The 18,385-nt window shown below is 49.1% G+C and overlaps 1 protein-coding gene and 1 long non-coding RNA gene across 6 annotated transcripts in view; one reads left to right on the top strand and one right to left on the bottom strand.

Annotated features, from left to right (window-relative positions):
• ATP8A2 (ATPase phospholipid transporting 8A2) overlaps positions 1–7,095 on the top strand; it is a 543,049-nt gene extending 535,954 nt beyond the window's left edge. For all 5 annotated transcript variants that reach the window (XM_084768271.1, XM_084768273.1, XM_084768274.1 and 2 more), the window contains one exon: positions 6,683–7,095. In XM_084768271.1, the coding sequence (XP_084624397.1) occupies positions 6,683–6,780 (98 nt within the window). In that variant the 3' untranslated portion in view covers positions 6,781–7,095. The remainder of the gene's footprint in view (positions 1–6,682) is intronic.
• On the bottom strand, positions 409–17,628 carry LOC311589699. The gene is made up of 3 exons (XR_014776626.1): positions 17,547–17,628; positions 5,493–5,528; positions 409–897 (listed from the first exon to the last, which is right to left on the bottom strand). It is a non-coding gene; the product is annotated as an uncharacterized lncRNA (long non-coding RNA).
• Between the last annotated feature and the right edge of the window lie 757 nt (positions 17,629–18,385).

Genomic DNA, 18,385 nt, shown 5'->3' on the forward strand with positions numbered 1-18,385 from the left:
ATGGGCTGCTGGAAGATAACCAGGGTAGTTTAGAGGCAGTTAATATCTGCCCAGCTCCAGGTGAAATAAGGAATATTAAAAATAATCTAACTGGTGTCTGCTTCTTTTTTTTTTTTTGGTATGAAAGCAGTTAAATTATAACCACCAAAATATTTATGTGTATTAATAGCAAATATTAGTAGCTAAATATTTTCTACAACATTTGGTCATGTTTTGCACACTGGAGAACAGGTCAGGATGAAAGTGTTTGCCCACCTCTCTGAAGAGAAGGCTAGCAACCTTCACCCAGAGTTACTGAGGCAGCCCCTTGCCAGCCCGCAGGACCCCTTTGGAGCCATGAGATTAAGACTCTTCCAGAGTTGGGTGTCCAAAAGGACATCCCTGTATTTTTAATGTCTTAACCTTCATTCATAACTCCCTACAAACACACACACACACACACACACACACACACACACACACACACACACACACACTCCTAAAAAGGATTAGCAGCTTTTCAAATTGGACTGACTATTGAAACAGGCTCCTTTCTCTACTATGGCCTCTCCCCACCCCCATCCCCCATGCAGAGTGTAAGCAGGCCAGGCAAGGCAGCAGCCTTAGTACACCCAGCCAAGGATGCATCCTGGGGCCCTTGGGAAGAACTGAAGGACTGGAGCTATAGAGGGAGGCGTGCCTTGCCCCAGGCCATTTTATTTTACAGCGAAGCAAGCCCAAACCCAGGCAGCTTCAAGCATCCAAGGTCACAAAGCCCAGTAATAGCCAGGCAAAGGTTAGAAGTTCCCTTTTGTGCCCCTAGTACTCCAGCCATCTGGTCAACCTCCAAGACAGATGCCCAGCCACCTAAGAATGTCATCTTCTCAGAAGGAGCCCAGTGGTCCTCTTTCCTCCTGCCTGAAAATAAAATGTTTTTAAAATCTCTCTGGGAGGGCTGCCCTTGATCACAATGACTTTCTTCAGAATGAAGTGTCCCCCTGGTGGCTTGCGGCAGCCGCAGCCACAGTGGAAGCCAGAAGCATCGCTCTAGCAGTCCATCCCATGCAGGGACAGCTGCTGGGGCTGGTGGCCCACAAGGCCACACAAAACCTTCCTTGTTAGAAGCCTAGAGGACGGACATTGTCAAGTTTAACCGTGGTACGCAGCCTTGCAAACAAAGGACACACTGGATTTCTTTTACTACGTTTTGCTTTGAACCAATCTAAAGGAAAGGCGGTCCTCCAGGGCTGCAGTAAGAATGCCTCACAAAGCGCACGTTGTGTGCAGTCAGGGCAGGGACCTGAACAGAGGAGGCTGAGGAGGAGCAGCCCCTCCCATTCCCAGAGAGCTCAGGCAAGTCATGGCCTATTTCTACACCCAGCATTTGCTCCTTACCTCACAGAGGCAGGATGTGTGGAGCAAGGCCACCTGTGTAGATGGAAAGCCTCATAAGGAAAGCCCTGTTCACATGTCTGAGGCCAGGGTGTGGCTTTAGTGGACCTTCCCATCCAGCCTGGCTTGTGCCTCTATGCAAGGACCCACCCTGCTTTTGCCAGGGTACCAGGTGTGTGTGTAGGTCAAAAGTCAGCTTTGTGGAATCAGTCTCTCCGTCTACCTTTATGTGGGTTCCAGGGCATAAAGTCATTTCCCCAGCTTGTACAGCAAACACCTTCTGAGCCCTCTCCCCAGCCCCTCTATGGCTTTTGACTGGCTATGGGGAGCTCCTGCTGTGCTAGGAGTTGCTTCCCACATAGTAGGACTTCCTGTTCCGGGAGATTCATTTTCGTTGGAAATGGGAATGGGCAGAGGCAAGAGTGCCTGTCCATCATCCATGTGCCTGTCCATCATCCATGTGCCTGTCCATCATCATGCATGTGCCTGTCCATCATCATGCATGTGCCTGTCCATCATCATGCATGTGCCTGTCCATCATCATGCATGTGCCTGTCCATCATCATGCATGTGCCTGTCCATCATCATCCATGTGCCTGTCCATCATCATGCATGTGCCTGTCCATCATCATCCATGTGCCTGTCCATCATCATCCATGTGCCTGTCCATCATCATCCATGTGCCTGTCCATCATCATCCATGTGCCTGTCCATCATCATCCATGTGCCTGTCCATCATCATCCATGTGCCTGTCCATCATCATGCATGTGCCTGTCCATCATCACCCATGTGCCTGTCCATCATCATCCATGTGCCTGTCCATCATCCATGTGCCTGTCCATCACCCATGTGCCTGTCCATCATCATCCATGTGCCTGTCCATCATCCATGTGCCTGTCCATCACCCATGTGCCTGTCCATCATCATCCATGTGCCTGTCCATCATCATCCATGTGCCTGTCCATCATCATCCACATGCCTGTCCATCACCCATGTGCCTGTCCATCATCATCCATGTGCCTGTCCATCACCCATGTGCCTGTCCATCATCATCCATGTGCCTGTCCATCATCATCCATGTGCCTGTCCATCACCCATGTGCCTGTCCATCATCATCCATGTGCCTGTCCATCATCATCCATGTGCCTGTCCATCATCATCCACATGCCTGTCCATCACCCATGTGCCTGTCCATCATCATCCATGTGCCTGTCCATCATCATCCATGTGCCTGTCCATCATCATGCATGTGCCTGTCCATCATCATGCATGTGCCTGTCCATCATCATCCATGTGCCTGTCCATCATCATGCATGTGCCTGTCCATCATCATGCATGTGCCTGTCCATCATCATCCATGTGCCTGTCCATCATCATCCATGTGCCTGTCCATCATCATCCATGTGCCTGTCCATCATCATCCATGTGCCTGTCCATCATCATCCATGTGCCTGTCCATCATCATCCATGTGCCTGTCCATCATCATCCATGTGCCTGTCCATCATCATCCATGTGCCTGTCCATCATCATCCATGTGCCTGTCCATCATCATCCATGTGCCTGTCCATCATCATCCATGTGCCTGTCCATCATCATCCACGTGCCTGTCCATCATCATCCATGTGCCTGTCCATCATCATCCACGTGCCTGTCCATCATCATCCACGTGCCTGTCCATCACCCATATGCCTGTCCATCATCATCCATGTGCCTGTCCATCATCATCCATGTGCCTGTCCATCATCATCCATGTGCCTGTCCATCATCATCCATGTCCCTGTCCATCATCATCCATGTGCCTGTCCATCATCATGCATGTGCCTGTCCATCATCACCCATGTGCCTGTCCATCATCATCCATGTGCCTGTCCATCATCATCCATGTGCCTGTCCATCATCCATGTGCCTGTCCATCACCCATGTGCCTGTCCATCATCATCCATGTGCCTGTCCATCATCATCCATGTGCCTGTCCATCATCATCCACATGCCTGTCCATCACCCATGTGCCTGTCCATCATCATCCATGTGCCTGTCCATCACCCATGTGCCTGTCCATCATCATCCATGTGCCTGTCCATCATCATCCATGTGCCTGTCCATCATCATCCACATGCCTGTCCATCACCCATGTGCCTGTCCATCATCATCCATGTGCCTGTCCATCATCATGCATGTGCCTGTCCATCATCATGCATGTGCCTGTCCATCATCATGCATGTGCCTGTCCATCATCATCCATGTGCCTGTCCATCATCATGCATGTGCCTGTCCATCATCATCCATGTGCCTGTCCATCATCATCCATGTGCCGGTCCATCATCATCCATGTGCCTGTCCATCATCCATGTGCCTGTCCATCATCATGCATGTGCCTGTCCATCATCATGCATGTGCCTGTCCATCATCATCCATGTGCCTGTCCATCATCATCCATGTGCCTGTCTATCATCATCCATGTGCCTGTCCATCATCCATGTGCCTGTCCATCATCCATGTGCCTGTCCATCATCATCCATGTGCCTGTCCATCATCACCCATGTGCCTGTCCATCATCATCCATGTGCCTGTCCATCATCACCCATGTGCCTGTCCATCATCATCCATGTGCCTGTCCATCATCATGCATGTGCCTGTCCATCATCACCCATGTGCCTGTCCATCATCATCCATGTGCCTGTCCATCACCCATGTGCCTGTCCATCATCATCCACATGCCTGTCCATCACCCATGTACCTGTCCATCATCATCCATGTGCCTGTTCATCATCATCCATGAGCCTGTCCATCATCATCCATGTGCCTGTCCATCATCATCCATGTGCCTGTCCATCATCACCCATGTGCCTGTCCATCATCATGCATGTGCCTGTCCATCATCCATGTGCCTGTCCATCATCACCCATGTGCCTGTCCATCATCATCCATGTGCCTGTCCATCACCCATGTGCCTGTCCATCATCATGCATGTGCCTGTCCATCATCACCCATGTGCCTGTCCATCATCATCCATGTACCTGTCCATCACCCATGTGCCTGTCCATCATCATCCATGTGCCTGTCCATCATCATGCATGTGCCTGTCCATCATCACCCATGTGCCTGTCCATCATCATCCATGTGCCTGTCCATCACCCATGTGCCTGTCCATCATCATCCACATGCCTGTCCATCACCCATGTACCTGTCCATCATCATCCATGTGCCTGTTCATCATCATCCATGAGCCTGTCCATCATCATCCATGTGCCTGTCCATCATCATCCATGTGCCTGTCCATCATCACCCATGTGCCTGTCCATCATCATGCATGTGCCTGTCCATCATCCATGTGCCTGTCCATCATCACCCATGTGCCTGTCCATCATCATCCATGTGCCTGTCCATCACCCATGTGCCTGTCCATCATCATCCACATGCCTGTCCATCACTCATGTGCCTGTCCATCATCATCCATGTGCCTGTCCATCATCATCCATGAGCCTGTCCATCATCATCCATGTGCCTGTCCATCATCACCCATGTGCCTGTCCATCATCATCCATGTGCCTGTCCATCATCACCCGTGTGCCTGTCCATCATCATCCATGTGCCTGTCCATCATCCGTGCTCCAGCTAGTTTGATCTTCCCACCTTCACTGCTCCCTCTGTCTGCCTGACGCCATCCTCCCTCCTGTCACTGCCTGGTCAGAAATCTTCTCCCTCCTGCTCAGACCAGTGTCCTAGGGGACCCCCACCCCACTCTGCATAGGAATCCTTGGTGCCCACCCAAGCCTTTCTGGGTAATAGCTGGCAGGCCCAGTCTCCTGAAGGGCAGGAGGAAGCCAGTCTAGGGATATGGAATCTGGGTTTTGGCCACACAAATGAACAATATCATGGAGCCTTCTCCTACAACCTTTGGCAGCCTGTCTTGCCTGTGACTGTGTCTCCACACCCTGCAGACTTTACTCTCTATGAAACATCTGAAACAAACAAACCAAAAAACAAACAAACAAACAAACAAAACCCCACCCAGTTAACAAACTGACAACTGCCCACCTTTTCTGATTTCCTTTTCCCTTTTAAAGAGTATGGCAGGAATAGGGTGGGGTGGGGTTAGTTATGATTCATATCACTTACATAGGATGCAGGAGGCCCTGGGTTCCATCCCCCACACTGCAAAAAAGGGAAAAAAAATGTCTAAAAACAGTGTGCCAATTATCAGCCAGCTCCATTGACAAAGCACAGATAGGTTTGGCTGTGCCATCTTCTGGTCAGGGCATCTAACTGAGCAATGGGACTCTTCTGTTCCTCTTGCCACAGCAGGAGTTGTCACAAGAGAGTGGGTCCCACTGCCCCGCTTTGCCTCCCAGCTCTGTCACTCAGAGGTCTGTGACCTCAGGCAAGTAAAAAAAAAAGTCTCTGGGCCTTCCTTCCCTTGGGTATGAAGTGGGAATGCAGTGCCATGTGTCGGGGGGGTGGACTCTTTGAGCTATTTTCACACAGTGTGTAGAACAATGGTGATACGTGTTTTATTATTACCCCGTGAGGCTGAGTCACGCTGCGGCTGTGGAACCGTTCACTAAATCTTCCTTCTCATGTGTTTGTTCTCTGTGTTTACTCAGAAACAAACCCACTTCGATTACTTATCAGCCAGAGCCAGTCCAGTTTATAAGCGGGGACCGCGAGCATCCTTTGGGCTTTGCCAGCTTCTCTATCAGGGGCGTCTTTCCTGACATGTTTACGGCCTCATAAATAGCATTAGGCAGATCAGGACGTTTCCTCTTGATCGGTGGTAGACCGTGGGGACATGGCCCACTTGCCCATGTTTACATTTTCCACTGACCCCCTAAGATCTAGGAAACCCACTGCTGTGACTTGACTGGCCTCCGTAAGGCACGTGGGCATGTAGTCGCTATGGTGATGGGGTTGAGGGGGGAAGCTTTAAGGGTGGTAGGGTCACGTGAGCTCTGTCCCAGCCAATGGACTAATGTTGTCGCCCACACCAGGTACTGCCTCCTGCTATTGGACTGCCAGCCTCCAGAACTGTAAGGCAGACTCCAGTTTATTCACCTAGTCCGTGATACTTCGCTACAGCTGCCGAAAGCAAACTCTCCTTCCACTCTGAGCCGTCCCCATGCCAGTTAGATCAGCCCCCTGCCTCCACAGTCCCTCTTGATCATGGTCCCCTTTTGCTTACATAGGCATCTTCATCCCAGGTCTCTGTCTCCAAGGCTAAGAGAGTCTCATGGCCACGCGGTCCAGTGGGGTCTTCTAGGGAAGCTCCCTGACTCTCCGGCTAACACATCTTCCCGTGTGTTTCTCCGTAGATGGGTATGCCTTTTCTCAAGAAGAGCATGGAGCTGTTACACAGGAAGAAATAGTCCGCGCTTACGACACCACCAAAAAGAAGGCAAGGAAGAAATAAGAGGCTTTTTTTTTTCTTTTTTTGCTCCTGATGGCTCCAAGGAAAGAGATTCGGTTTATTGCACGCAGTGTTAACACAGTTTTGTCAGAAAAGACTGGCGCCAGCAGCCCCAGCACCAGAAAACATTTCTGTGGCCTTAGCCGACCAGTTTGTTAGCAGCTGTCTGTCCCCTTGCAGTCCCAGGGTATAGGCATGGGGCAGCCATTCTCCTCCCAGCTTGTCTGCAGCGCTTGGCCCAACTTCTGTTTACGTCGTTATGAAACATTCAGCTGGGTTCTGTGAGGTGTGAAATTAAAAACTATGTTTCACCAATGCTTACATGTGAATCCTACTGGTTCTGGGAGAGAAGACAGGGCGTTGCATTACAAGAGACCAGTCCTGTGTAATTGGAACAGGGTCCACTCACTTCCTGTTTGGTGGGCGCACAGATCCTGCACGCCTCGCTTTCCGCAGATTGCTCACTCACTTCGATTCCTGGTTTGTTTGTCTGAAGTTGGCATAAACTTCTTGATTGCAGTGGAATCAGAAAAACTTACGGTTGGAGGATAAACCTGAGAACATTTCTTTGGTTCTTTGAGCCACGGCCTCAGCAAGGCAACCAACCAGCGCCCCCATACCTTCTGCACCTCTTTTAGGTGCAGGCCTTTGGTCTGACCATTGCCACCCTGTGTTCCTGTCCTCAGACCTTCACAGCTGGCCCCTGAGTGTGCTGCCTCACAGCTGGTAGCCACATGTACAGGTTCTGTGTGTCTCTGCCCCTCTATACGTTCAGATATGGATGTCAGAAATCTCCCCATAATTGAAGAGAATTGGCCATCCCATTCCCAGCCTAAACACTTAGCTGTCTTTTTTTTTTTTCTGATGGGACCCTGTGGGTAAGGGAAGCAAGCACTGCATATCACTTCCAAGCTAGGCCTCTGGCAGCCTCTCAGACCCGACACCTGCTTCCTGGATGCTCAGAGTGCACTTCAGGCTTTCCACAGTTTGGAAGTAAGTTTATAATGGTGTCTGTGCATTGAAGGGACAGAGCTGGCCCTCTGAAATTCTAGGATCAGGGTGAGCCAAAAGGATAGCACAGGGCAGAGGGAGGTGGGAAAAGAGGACCCCAGATCTCCCGGGAAGGTGACAAAGGACATGGGACTCAGGAGGCAGACCCAGAGGACATTTTCACCAGATCTCCATGGAAGCTCTCAAGTCCTACTCTGAACAGACGGTTGTGGTCAGCCCGTGTACACCATAGCAGAAACCATACCTTGTCCCACAGACTTTTGTGTTTGGTTGATTTTGTTTTTGAGACCGAGTCTTACACTGTATGCCAGTCTAGCCTTGAACACACCCTGTAGTCCAGGCAAGTCTCAAACCCTCAGCAGTTCCTCAGCCTCCTGCATATGGTCTCTGTATCCACAAGCTTGAAGCCTGGGGACCTCTCTGATTGATGGCTTGGGCTCTAAAACAAGGGAGGGAAGTGCTAGTTTCCAGATTTGTCCACTGGGTGGGGAGTGGGTCGGGGAAGGGGGGGTGGGAGGGAGCACTCTGAGTTGGAACAGAACCTATGTGCCCCAAGCCTGCATGTGAGAACTGGGGGGCTCTCAGAACATGCAGGCCTGTTAGCATCCTTTCATCCATTTACTTTGGCTGCCAAACTCCAAAAGCCGAGATTTTTGGATGGCTCAAGGTAAATACCTCTAGGTACCTGTTACTGGGTACCATACCACTTGGGGATGCTATGCTAGCTTAGAAAACAAAGCAGCAGTCGGGATGGCTGAGCAGTCCAAGGTGCTACACCAAGGAAAAGAAAAGACACCATGCTTTGTTTCCTAATCCTTTTCCTTTGGAATCGGAGGTGAGTGGGCACTGAAGAAAACATGGATATGATTTACATTGAGTAAGAAAACAGATTCTCACTTAGGAAGCGATCAGGATGCGGAGATGGCTTGAAAGCATGGAAGGAGGTACATTAACAAGAATCTTGGAAGTGACCTCTCTTTGCTCCCTGGGGCAAGTAAAAAAGAAAAAAAAAATCTAGTGTGCCCAGCAAGCTGAATCCTGACAGACTGTACCATGGGAGAAACAGCAGGAAGTGTGCCTCAGATCAGTGGGGCCAGCCATGGTGTATAGCTATCTGTATCGCATACCCGGAGAGGAAGGGGGCAGAACTGTGCAGAGAGAGAGAGAGAAAGAGAGAGAGAGAGAGAGAGAGAGAGAGAGAGAGAGAGAGAGAGAGAGAAACCAACTGAATGTGCCCTAGGCTCTCCACTGCTCTCTCTCTCTCTCTCTCTCTCTCTCTCTCTCTCTCTCTCTCCACCTCCCCCCACTCTCTCTCCTTCCTCCTCTCTCTCTCTTCCTTTATCCTTCCTTCATTCCTTCTTCCTTTCTTTATTTCTGTTTGTCTGTCTGTCCTTTCTGTCTTTCTTTTTTTCAACTTTAAAGACTAGACTTATTTGGAGAGAAAAACAAAACCCTCACTTATCTTAAGACATCTCCCAAATAATGTCTATAGATAATAAATCATTTTCATAGAAAAATATTTTTGCACAATTTTACATGTATTCAGGAGTGGGATATAAGTCAACCCCTGCATTAATCTTAACAGAGAGCAAAGTAGGACGGCAGGACACAGTAGCTTTCTTTTCAAAGGGAAATAGACATGAAGAGGGGAAACTCCCTCTTCACTGTCCACAACCAATGGTTTTTAAAGAACTCATTCAACTGTAGGCAACACCCTAAAAGCCCACTTCCTAGCTACTAGCCAATCAAGTCCACTGGCTAAGCAATTTGCTATGCCCACTGCTGCCGCACGCTAAACCAACACTTGCCCATTAAGGTCATTTGTCCACAGGTACCCTGACCTCCTGCAACAGGGGAGCTCGCCATCTTCAGAGCTGACCTTACAAAGCTGCATATCAGAGCAGACAAGTCAAGCTCATGTGTTGCAAGAGAAGCCAGGCCCTTGTTCAACAGTTCCTTGCATTCTACTTTATTCTTAAGGGAAGCTAAGAAACCAGTCCTCCTAAGCACAAAACCATGCGGTGTAAGTCACATTACAAACCCAAGCACAGACGTGGGGTTCCGGTGGAGGAAAGTTACAGAAACCTTCAAATACCCCAGCCACGGCTCAGGCCTCTGACTCACCTCTCCTCATTAATGCACCCCTGTTTGCCTCCCAAGTCTATCAACTGAAGTACCCCATTCTCTAAGTGTTGGGGTGGGGGTGACGGGAAACAGCAGGAGCAGACAGACCGGTACAGGAGAGCTGGTTCACGTTAGAAAAGCAGTGATTCCTCCGGCTGTAACTTTCTGGTGGCCAAGATAAATGCCTTTGAGAACAGGTGTGTGACTTACAGGGACTACTTCTGGGAGGCTAACAGTATCGTCGAGAACGTGAGATGACCAGAGCGACCAGGCTTTGAAAGAATGTGGATATATTTTAAAATTTACAAAGAGCACTGCTTAGAGGGGGACAAAGCCAGGATGCATAAGACTAGTGTGACTTGCTCTTGAACATTCCAAGGTGGAGGGATACGGTGAGAGGGCCCTGAATGTGGAGGTCTACTTAGTATAGCTGTCTCCTCGCTCTCATCCTCACCATCCACAGACAGAGTAGCCAATTTGCTTGCAGAACTGAACTTGTAGACTCGGTTCTCCTTGGAATTCTTTGGCTCGGGTGCACATCTGGAGTATTGGTCCTTTTTGACCTATTTTCTACCCAACTCCTTCCAGCGGTCTTTGTTCCCTCCATCTCCAGGGCCACAGCTAGAGTCGCTGCTTTGGCCTTTTGGGACACTCACCCCATCTATTTTGTTTTCGTTCCTTTCCCTTCTGGTCTTTTCCTCCAAGGGCTGAGCCAGAGCTATTTGCCCTTTATCACTTGTAAGGGACTGCAGCTCTCTGTCTGAGCTCTGAGATCCAGCAGGAGGCTCAGAGCATCACTCTCCCCCCCCCCCCACACTTTCTCCTTTGGTGAAGGGGCTGGCATTACCTTTAGAGGCTGGTCAGGTTTAGGAGGTTTAGAGGTTGGAGAGTGACAATCGTCTTCTTTATTGGGTGTTTCATTTTCTAGAGATTTCTCGCTCTCCTATATGTGTATGCCACATGTGGCTGAGGCCCAAGTCTGCGATGACTCACTTCCTGTCCTCACTGTACTCTTTCCTGAGTTCACTTGGCAGACTTGGGGTCTCTCTCCTGGAGTCAGCCATCCAGTTTTGGCTCATCCAGCTGACGCTGTAACTTCTCCTGTAGCCGCTTTTTCTCTTTCTTTCTCTAGCAGCTGTGTCAACAGGCTTTGCCCCTCCAAAGATAGAAGCCACTCAACTGGGCTGGAAGGTGCTAGCAGAGGAACCGTCTTCCTTAGGAGTGCTCTGAGGCTTTACTTTCAGCCTGGGCTTTGGAGGTGCGGGGGCAGGGGGGGGAACCTCTCATCACACTGATAATCATCCTGAAAGCAGTTGTCCCTGGAGTTCCGTGAGCGATCAATCGCCCCGTCTGCCATACGGTCTTCATCTTACCTACTCTGTAGTCGTTATGCCTGGTACTCAGTACCAGACGCGCTTCTGCCATTGCCTGTCCCGGAGTCCTGTGGTCAGAGTGTCTGCTGCCTCTGTCGTCATAGCTGTCCTGGCACTCATAGTGATCTATATCTCAGCACGGGCTGCTCTGATAGCCGCCCAAAACCCACATTGGTGCTGCTCTGACAGTCTTGATATTTTTCTCCAAAGGTAACATCACCTCTTCTAGGTGAGGAGTTCTCAAAGCTGTCTGCAGCAGGACAGCACCCCCGTGTGTGTGTGTGTGTGTGTGTGTGTGTGTGTGTGTGTGTGTGTGTGTGTGTTTTGTTTCCATCTCGATTTCTTTTTTCTTTTTTTTTCCCCCCCCTTCAAGACAGGATTTTTCTGTGTAGCCTTGGCTGTCCTAGACTCACTTTGTAGACCAGGCTGGCCTCGAACTCGTAGAGATCCACCTGCCTCTTCCTCCCGAGTGCTGGGCTTAAAGGCATTCACCACCACCGCCTGGCTCCATCTCAATTTCTATCTCAACCAAAAACACAAACAAGAACCTGAAATCACCCCTATCTTTATCCAGTGTTTGATCAGCAATATCCACTCAAAAGCTCATTACCTAGAAAGTCCTCACTGATATGCAGAGCACCCAGGGCCCCTAATTCTCCATCCACAGCCAAACCTTTCAACCCCTTTGGATTGCTGGGGGTCACGTGACAAGTGCACAGCACTGAGCCTTCATCCTCTAAGAATTCCTTAATATAGTCTTCTGTCACATCATAGGGCAAGCTCCCTGGGAAAGCAGTGTTGAGTGGCAATTTGGGAGGACAACCCCAGTCAATAGTTGGCTTCTGAGCAGCCCGTGGAGCAGCAGGAAGGATGGCACCACGTATCGGAGGGGCCTTGTACACCTCGCCCATTGGTACCCTGCCAAGTCATCTGCTTCGTCAGCCTAGCTGACTGGTTTGGGGACATAGGTGCTTCCTCCCCCATCCTCGGCCAGAAAGTCTGTTCTAGGGTGCTCTTCCTCTTCTTAATCTTCCTGTTTGCTGAAGCCCCCACATCGGGAGGGAAAGAGAGAACGCGAGGGCCCCCCTCACTATTCATTTTCCTTTGGGAACTAAACCCATTTGGAGAGATTGGATTAAAAGTCAGCTTTTTGTCCACACTTAGCCTTCTCTTGAAGGCCTGAAATCAGATTAGCGAACGAGAGTGTTTGTTTGGAGTTTTTTTTGTTTTCTTGTCTTTTGACTTTACAGTGTGCCTTTTCCTGGAGCATATTTTCTTCTTTTGAGAAGTAGTAGACTAAACAGTCTGTGCAATAATGAGGTATACAAGCAGGGGAAAACATTTCTGGGAGGGCCGATTTTCTACTTTTTTTTTTTCTCTCTCTCTCTCTCCTGATTAAGCTTTCTCCTAGCCAAATGACTAAATTGGGTTTCTAGGCAAGGCAGCTGTCATGGTATGTGATGCATACTATTTATGCAAGGCTCCCTGGGGAGCTGTGTCATTTGTCCTGTCTTTAAATTGAGGTCAGAGTGTCTCACACACAACCCCTCCTTAGGGAGTACAGTCGACTGGACCAGGTTGCACACACTGGCTGTCAGCTCAGTGGAAATGTCATGTGGGACATGTCACTCCTGTCACATGATTTGTGACCCCTGCACTGCCAGGTCAGCTTTGGTCAGCACTTCCAAGTCTGCCTGTGGATTGAGCTAAACTGGGCTTAGGGCTAGGCCTGCCTCACACAAGGCTCTTATGTCTCGCTAGATCCTGCTCTTGAAACTGTAAACCGTACAGCCAGTATCCTTTCAACTTTGCTTTGGATTCTGCTACGCTCCCCACACCCACAGGGATGGCTGCAGTGTGGACAGCACACAGTATAACTGGAGGCAATACCCTGCCCACTTCTCCTGGGCAGCCTGGATTAGCACTACCTAGCGGGTTGGGGGTCCCCTCTGTGATATTCTCGGAAGCAGAGCTGATGTTCTTGGTCTGTCTCAAGGCAGAACAGTACAGATTTTTAGATCAGTATTATTTCCCCATCTTCCAGCACTCACGCAAACGCAAAAAAAAAAAAAAAAAAAAAAAAAAAAAAAGACACGAGTGCGAGGTAGCTAACTGTGCTCCGGTAAAGGGGACAGTGCTTCTTCAATATTTAAAAAGAAATATGCTAGACAGTGACCCTGGGCTTCAGCAGAACCCAGCTGAGCATTTTCTTTTCTTTGTCCAGCCTTCAAGTGTGTACAGAAAAGATCAGTAATGGCTAATCAAGAAGCAATTAATGATTTCGTTGTTGTTTTGAGGCAAATCCTTATGTAGCCCCGACTGGCTTTGAACTCACCGTCTGCTGAAGCCGCCCTTGAAAGTCTGATCCTCTCTGCCTCCTGAAAAATGTTTTCTTGTATGTTTGTTTCTCTGTGCTAGGGCCGGAACACAAGGCCTTATGAATGCTAGGCTAGTGTTTGCCACTGAGCTACTTAAGTTCCCAGTCAGTGAATGTTTTCTGTTTGTTCGGGGTTTTTGTTTTTGTTTTCGTTTTTGTTTTTCAGCAAAACTAGGCAAAAAGATTCTGAAAATGTAAACGGATATGTAGGCTTTCAGGTCGATTTTTTTTTTTTAAATAAAGAAAGCTATCACCCGTACTCTCTCATTTATTATAGTGCTGAGCTTTTCTTTTGAGTCATAAGGAAGATCATTTTCATCAGCTATTCTCATCCTGGGATTATGTCTTAAGCCATAAGTCGAGTGTCTGCGACACTGCTGTCAGGTGAGCCGGTCTTTGTTTGGAACATGTGAAAGGGCTGCGCAGTTCAGCCAGGGTTTGAATGGCTGCCCAGGGTCATTGTCCCAAAGTAATTCAAGGAGTGATTTAGCTTCAGCACTTGAAATGGAGCCTTCGTCTCCTGGGGTCTTTAAAACCTGAACAGCGAAACTGGCCAAACAGGCAAAGAAATAGCAAAGAAATAGGTTTATCAGGTCAAATCAAAAGATGGCGTGCCATCTGGTGTGATGGTGCCCACCTGTGATCCCAGCCCCCAGGAGGCTGAGGAACAAGAATTGGAGATCAACCAGGGCTACACAGTGAGTTCTAGGCCAGCCGGGACTACATAGGAAGACCCTGTCTTAGGAACCAAGCAGAGTGAATGGCATCCCCTGTCACGCTCTCTGCATGCACATGCTTAAGTTAACAAATGTAACAACGGTGAGAAAGTTCAAATAAAGGCCCCTCAAAGTAAGAAAGTGTGTGTCAGTTGGCTGTGTTGCTAATTCTGTGTTGGCTTCAAAGATGTTATCTATGTCGATATAGTAGGGGAGATTAACTCAGGCTAGCCTTAATAGAAGGTTATTATGAAGGGTTTTCCATGGGTAGCAGGGATACGGGTCCAAAAGAAAAAGACCAATTCTCAATATAGTATATAGCATCCTTTAAGCATTTTCCTCCTCAGTACCTGTGTTCGTCCATCACTTCCCCTTCCGTGTGTGTGCCCTGTTTTGTTTTGTTTTGTTTCTTTGTTTTTAAAGCTTCCCCTGTCATCCAGGATGAGTGGTTTCTTGCATGGGCAGAGGAGGGTGAGGAAGCAACATAAATCTGAGTGGTCAGAGGCTTCGAATCAATGCCACTGAGCAGAGGAGAGAGATGGCTCCACCCCCAGTCCAGCCTAGCCTTAGGAACACCTCAGCAGTCCCCGGGGAGGGGAGACAAAGGAGCGATTCTTTTTTCCACGCAGGCTGGCCCCTTTTCAGATGACAAGCTCCTGCTCTCGCTACCTCTGAGATATCTCCTCTGCTCCCTCACCCAGGCATCAGACCAAGAAAAACATGCTCACAGGATTAGCCCACAGGCATTCCTTCTGACCTGGCTCAAGAAAGGAAGGGGGCCTGGTTGTTTGAGAAATCAGAAACAAAGTGTCAGGTGGCAGTGATTTGTGACAGAAATAGGAAGAAGCAAGGTGAAATAGCATCACCACCCAAACAGTCCTGCCCTGGGGGGGCTGGGGGGGGGAGCGCTGGGTCAAGAGGCCTGGTCAAAAGCTGGGAGCCCTTCCTGGTGGTATACGCCTGTGATCCCAGCACTCTGGGGGCTGAGGCAGGCCAAACAAGAGTTGGAGGCCAGCCTGGGCCACAAGCAAGATCCTATAAAATAAAATAAATAAAAGCTTTGTGCAGGTAAGATTTTCTGATTTCCTGTGTGGGAAAAAGGAGAAAAGCTAGAGCCACGCCATGGGCTTGGACCGGATCCAGCTGTGTTCCTAGAGGTAGCTTGGTCTGTGTTTACAGGGCGAGCAGCAGACACCAATTTAAGAAAAGAGGAAAAGAGGAAACGTGCCTGGTCACGGGAGTTTCTCTCCTTCCAGCAACATCCCGGCAGCATATCCCATAAGTATGGACAATTATCCCACGGCAATTACAAAGATCCCTGTGCTAGTGAAGGCTTGTCTGGTTTCCAGCCATAAATGCTATGTAAGGCCCAGGCCTCCCGCTCCCTTTCCCTTCTGGCCAGGAATGGCCAAGAGCAGACCAGCACCAGGACTCCTCCATCCTGCCTTCCTCCCCAGAGCATCGCAGCTTGCACAATAAGGATCACTCACAGGGGAGAGGCCCACACCCTACCTGCCACTGAACCCACTGTGAGGGAGAGTATGGCTCTCTCATGTGCCCCACCCCCCACCCCCAGTCTCCTGTGATATCTGTTCTGAGATTGTTCCAATACTCTTTACCAAGGACAGATCCTAATATGGCCGTGTAGAGGGATGCTGGCTGGGGGGGGGGGGGGGGGGAAGGGGGCTTGTTAAACTGACTCCCAGCAGATAGGTGAGCTGTTTCCGTTGGCACATGCGTCTCTGTTTTCTGCCCTCTCTCTGGAAGTGTAACGCCTCAGTGCCATTAATGTCATCCGGTTGTTTAAGCGACAACAGTGTTAAGCAGGGTGGTACGAAGTCAGTCTCCTCCTGAAAGGGAATCCATGCCAAGGACGTCGTCTCCTTCTACACTGGTTTTGATCAGGGGCTTTGAACGATCCTGTTAACTGGTGTGTGTCTGCACAAACCCATGTCAAATAAACCTTTGGTTAAAGCAGAAGACTGGATCATGTTTTACTTTGGAATTTCCTTTCCCTCCCACAAGCAGTTACTGTAGCCACGCCCCCGTCATGAGCGAAAGCTCTAGCAGGGCCACACCAGGTTTTGACGTGTCAGCCAAAGGAAAGAACTGTCTCTAGAACAATATTCCCTGTCAATTCATCTCCGGATCCCTGCAAATTGGGAGAGGCCTGTTCAAAGTCTGTCAGGGGCAGCATCCAACTCACGGCATGGGCAGTACCATCGCCCTAGAGTTGTCTACAGAGCGGAATGAGGCTCATGTCCTTCCCTTCTGCTCTGAATTGCTTTTTAAATGTGTTTTGATTTGAAGTATTCCAGAGAAAGTCCGTTTGGTTCACACACACCCCACCCCTACCCCAGCTTTCCAAAAGTGTCTTTTCATGCATTATTCTTCATAATTAAAAGTCTTTCTGCCTGGGCCCGAATGTGGCTCAGTCGTAGAACACTTGTTTAGTGTGGGTGAGGTTCTAGGTTCCATCTCCAGACAAAATGACAGGAGTGTGCATACGTACGTACACACACACACACACACACACACACACACACACATCTGCTAGCCAAATTGTAACTGTTGTTGTGTCAGAATGGCCAGCTGCTGAGCTCTAAAGACGCGAGCTGGAATATGGCGATCCAGCCCCTGGAGCTGAGGGGGACAAGCCCCGTGTTCTCCAATAGGCAGTTTCAAATGTCCTAGAAAGCATAAAATGAGAAACATCCCAGAAGCCCATCAGCAGTAGTACACACAATTAGGCAAGAGCCCTACAATGAAATACCGCACCACAACTAGAAGGCACAAACCGCTGCCCTCTCTAGCCAACGGTGGTCACGGCGCAGAAGGAAAGACAGACAAGAGATTCCACACTGTGGAATGTCATGTATATGAGTCTCAATGCCAGGCACAGCTCATGTCCCCAGGAAGAGAACTTCTGACTTTCTGCCCTAGATGATGGTTTACTGAGCTAGACGCTGAAATGTTTGTGCTTGCTGCATGCAGTTACCTGGATAAAATTAAATGTTTCAGAATGTAAAATTATCGGGGAGAGGATATGTGGTGGTGGGGTGTGTGTGTGTGTGTGTGTGTGTGTGTGTGTGTGTGTGTGTGTTGGTGCTGGAACACAACTGCATGCCCTTCAAAAGTTCCAGCATTCAGCCCCAGCCCAGTTCTAACGCTATGATTTCCTGAATCTGGCTCCGTCCAAGAGAAGGCTCCAGATGACTAGCCATGCCAGACAGAGACCCAGGGATGAGAGAAGCCCTGCAGGTTGCAAACCCACAGTGTAAGGAAACAAGGCTGGTCCACCAGGCACATCACAGAGAAAGTACTGATCAGGGGACAGAGAGAACCAGCTAAAAACAAGACAGTTAGGTTAACTAGGGCAAAGAGTAACACTTGACGGGCTCATGGGAGAAAAACGAGAACCCTGCCCTAAGTTACTTCCAGGGTTCAGTCTCTGATGTATTTGTTTACATAAATCATGCGTTTCTCTATATTGAACTGATTAAAAGCATCTAACTAGGGGTTGGAGTGTGTATTTATGGGTGCAGCTGTTACATGTCTTGTGATGTCTCACCCCAGAAGTGAGAATTCCAATCCTCAGGTTCAGAGGCCACTGAGAACACACTAGAAATGATCCTGAATTGGTTTTGCCTGATCCTGCATGCGTCCAAGCAAGCTGAGCACTGCACACTCCGCTGTGAGCTACCTGCATATGCACAGTCCATTCTCCTCGAAACATCCTGACACCAGTCTTTACACAGACATACACACATGAAGCAATTTTATATTATAATTACAACTGACAGTAGCCTAGGGCTATTTGTCTCTTGAATCAAAACTATGTCATTAAGGTATGATTTTTCTGAATGACCAACAAGTCAAGATGGCTGACATTAAAATCCAAGTTTTACGCTTAAAATTCATCTTAAAAGGCCGTGGGGCCAGCAGCCATGTGACCAGGAAGCAGGAGGAGCAAGAGTAAGTTTGAGCTGTGTCCAAACTCCAAAAAT

Source organism: Acomys minous (assembly GCF_964271855.1).
Source record: "Acomys minous genome assembly, chromosome: 18".
Taxonomy (NCBI): Eukaryota; Metazoa; Chordata; class Mammalia; order Rodentia; family Muridae; genus Acomys; species Acomys minous.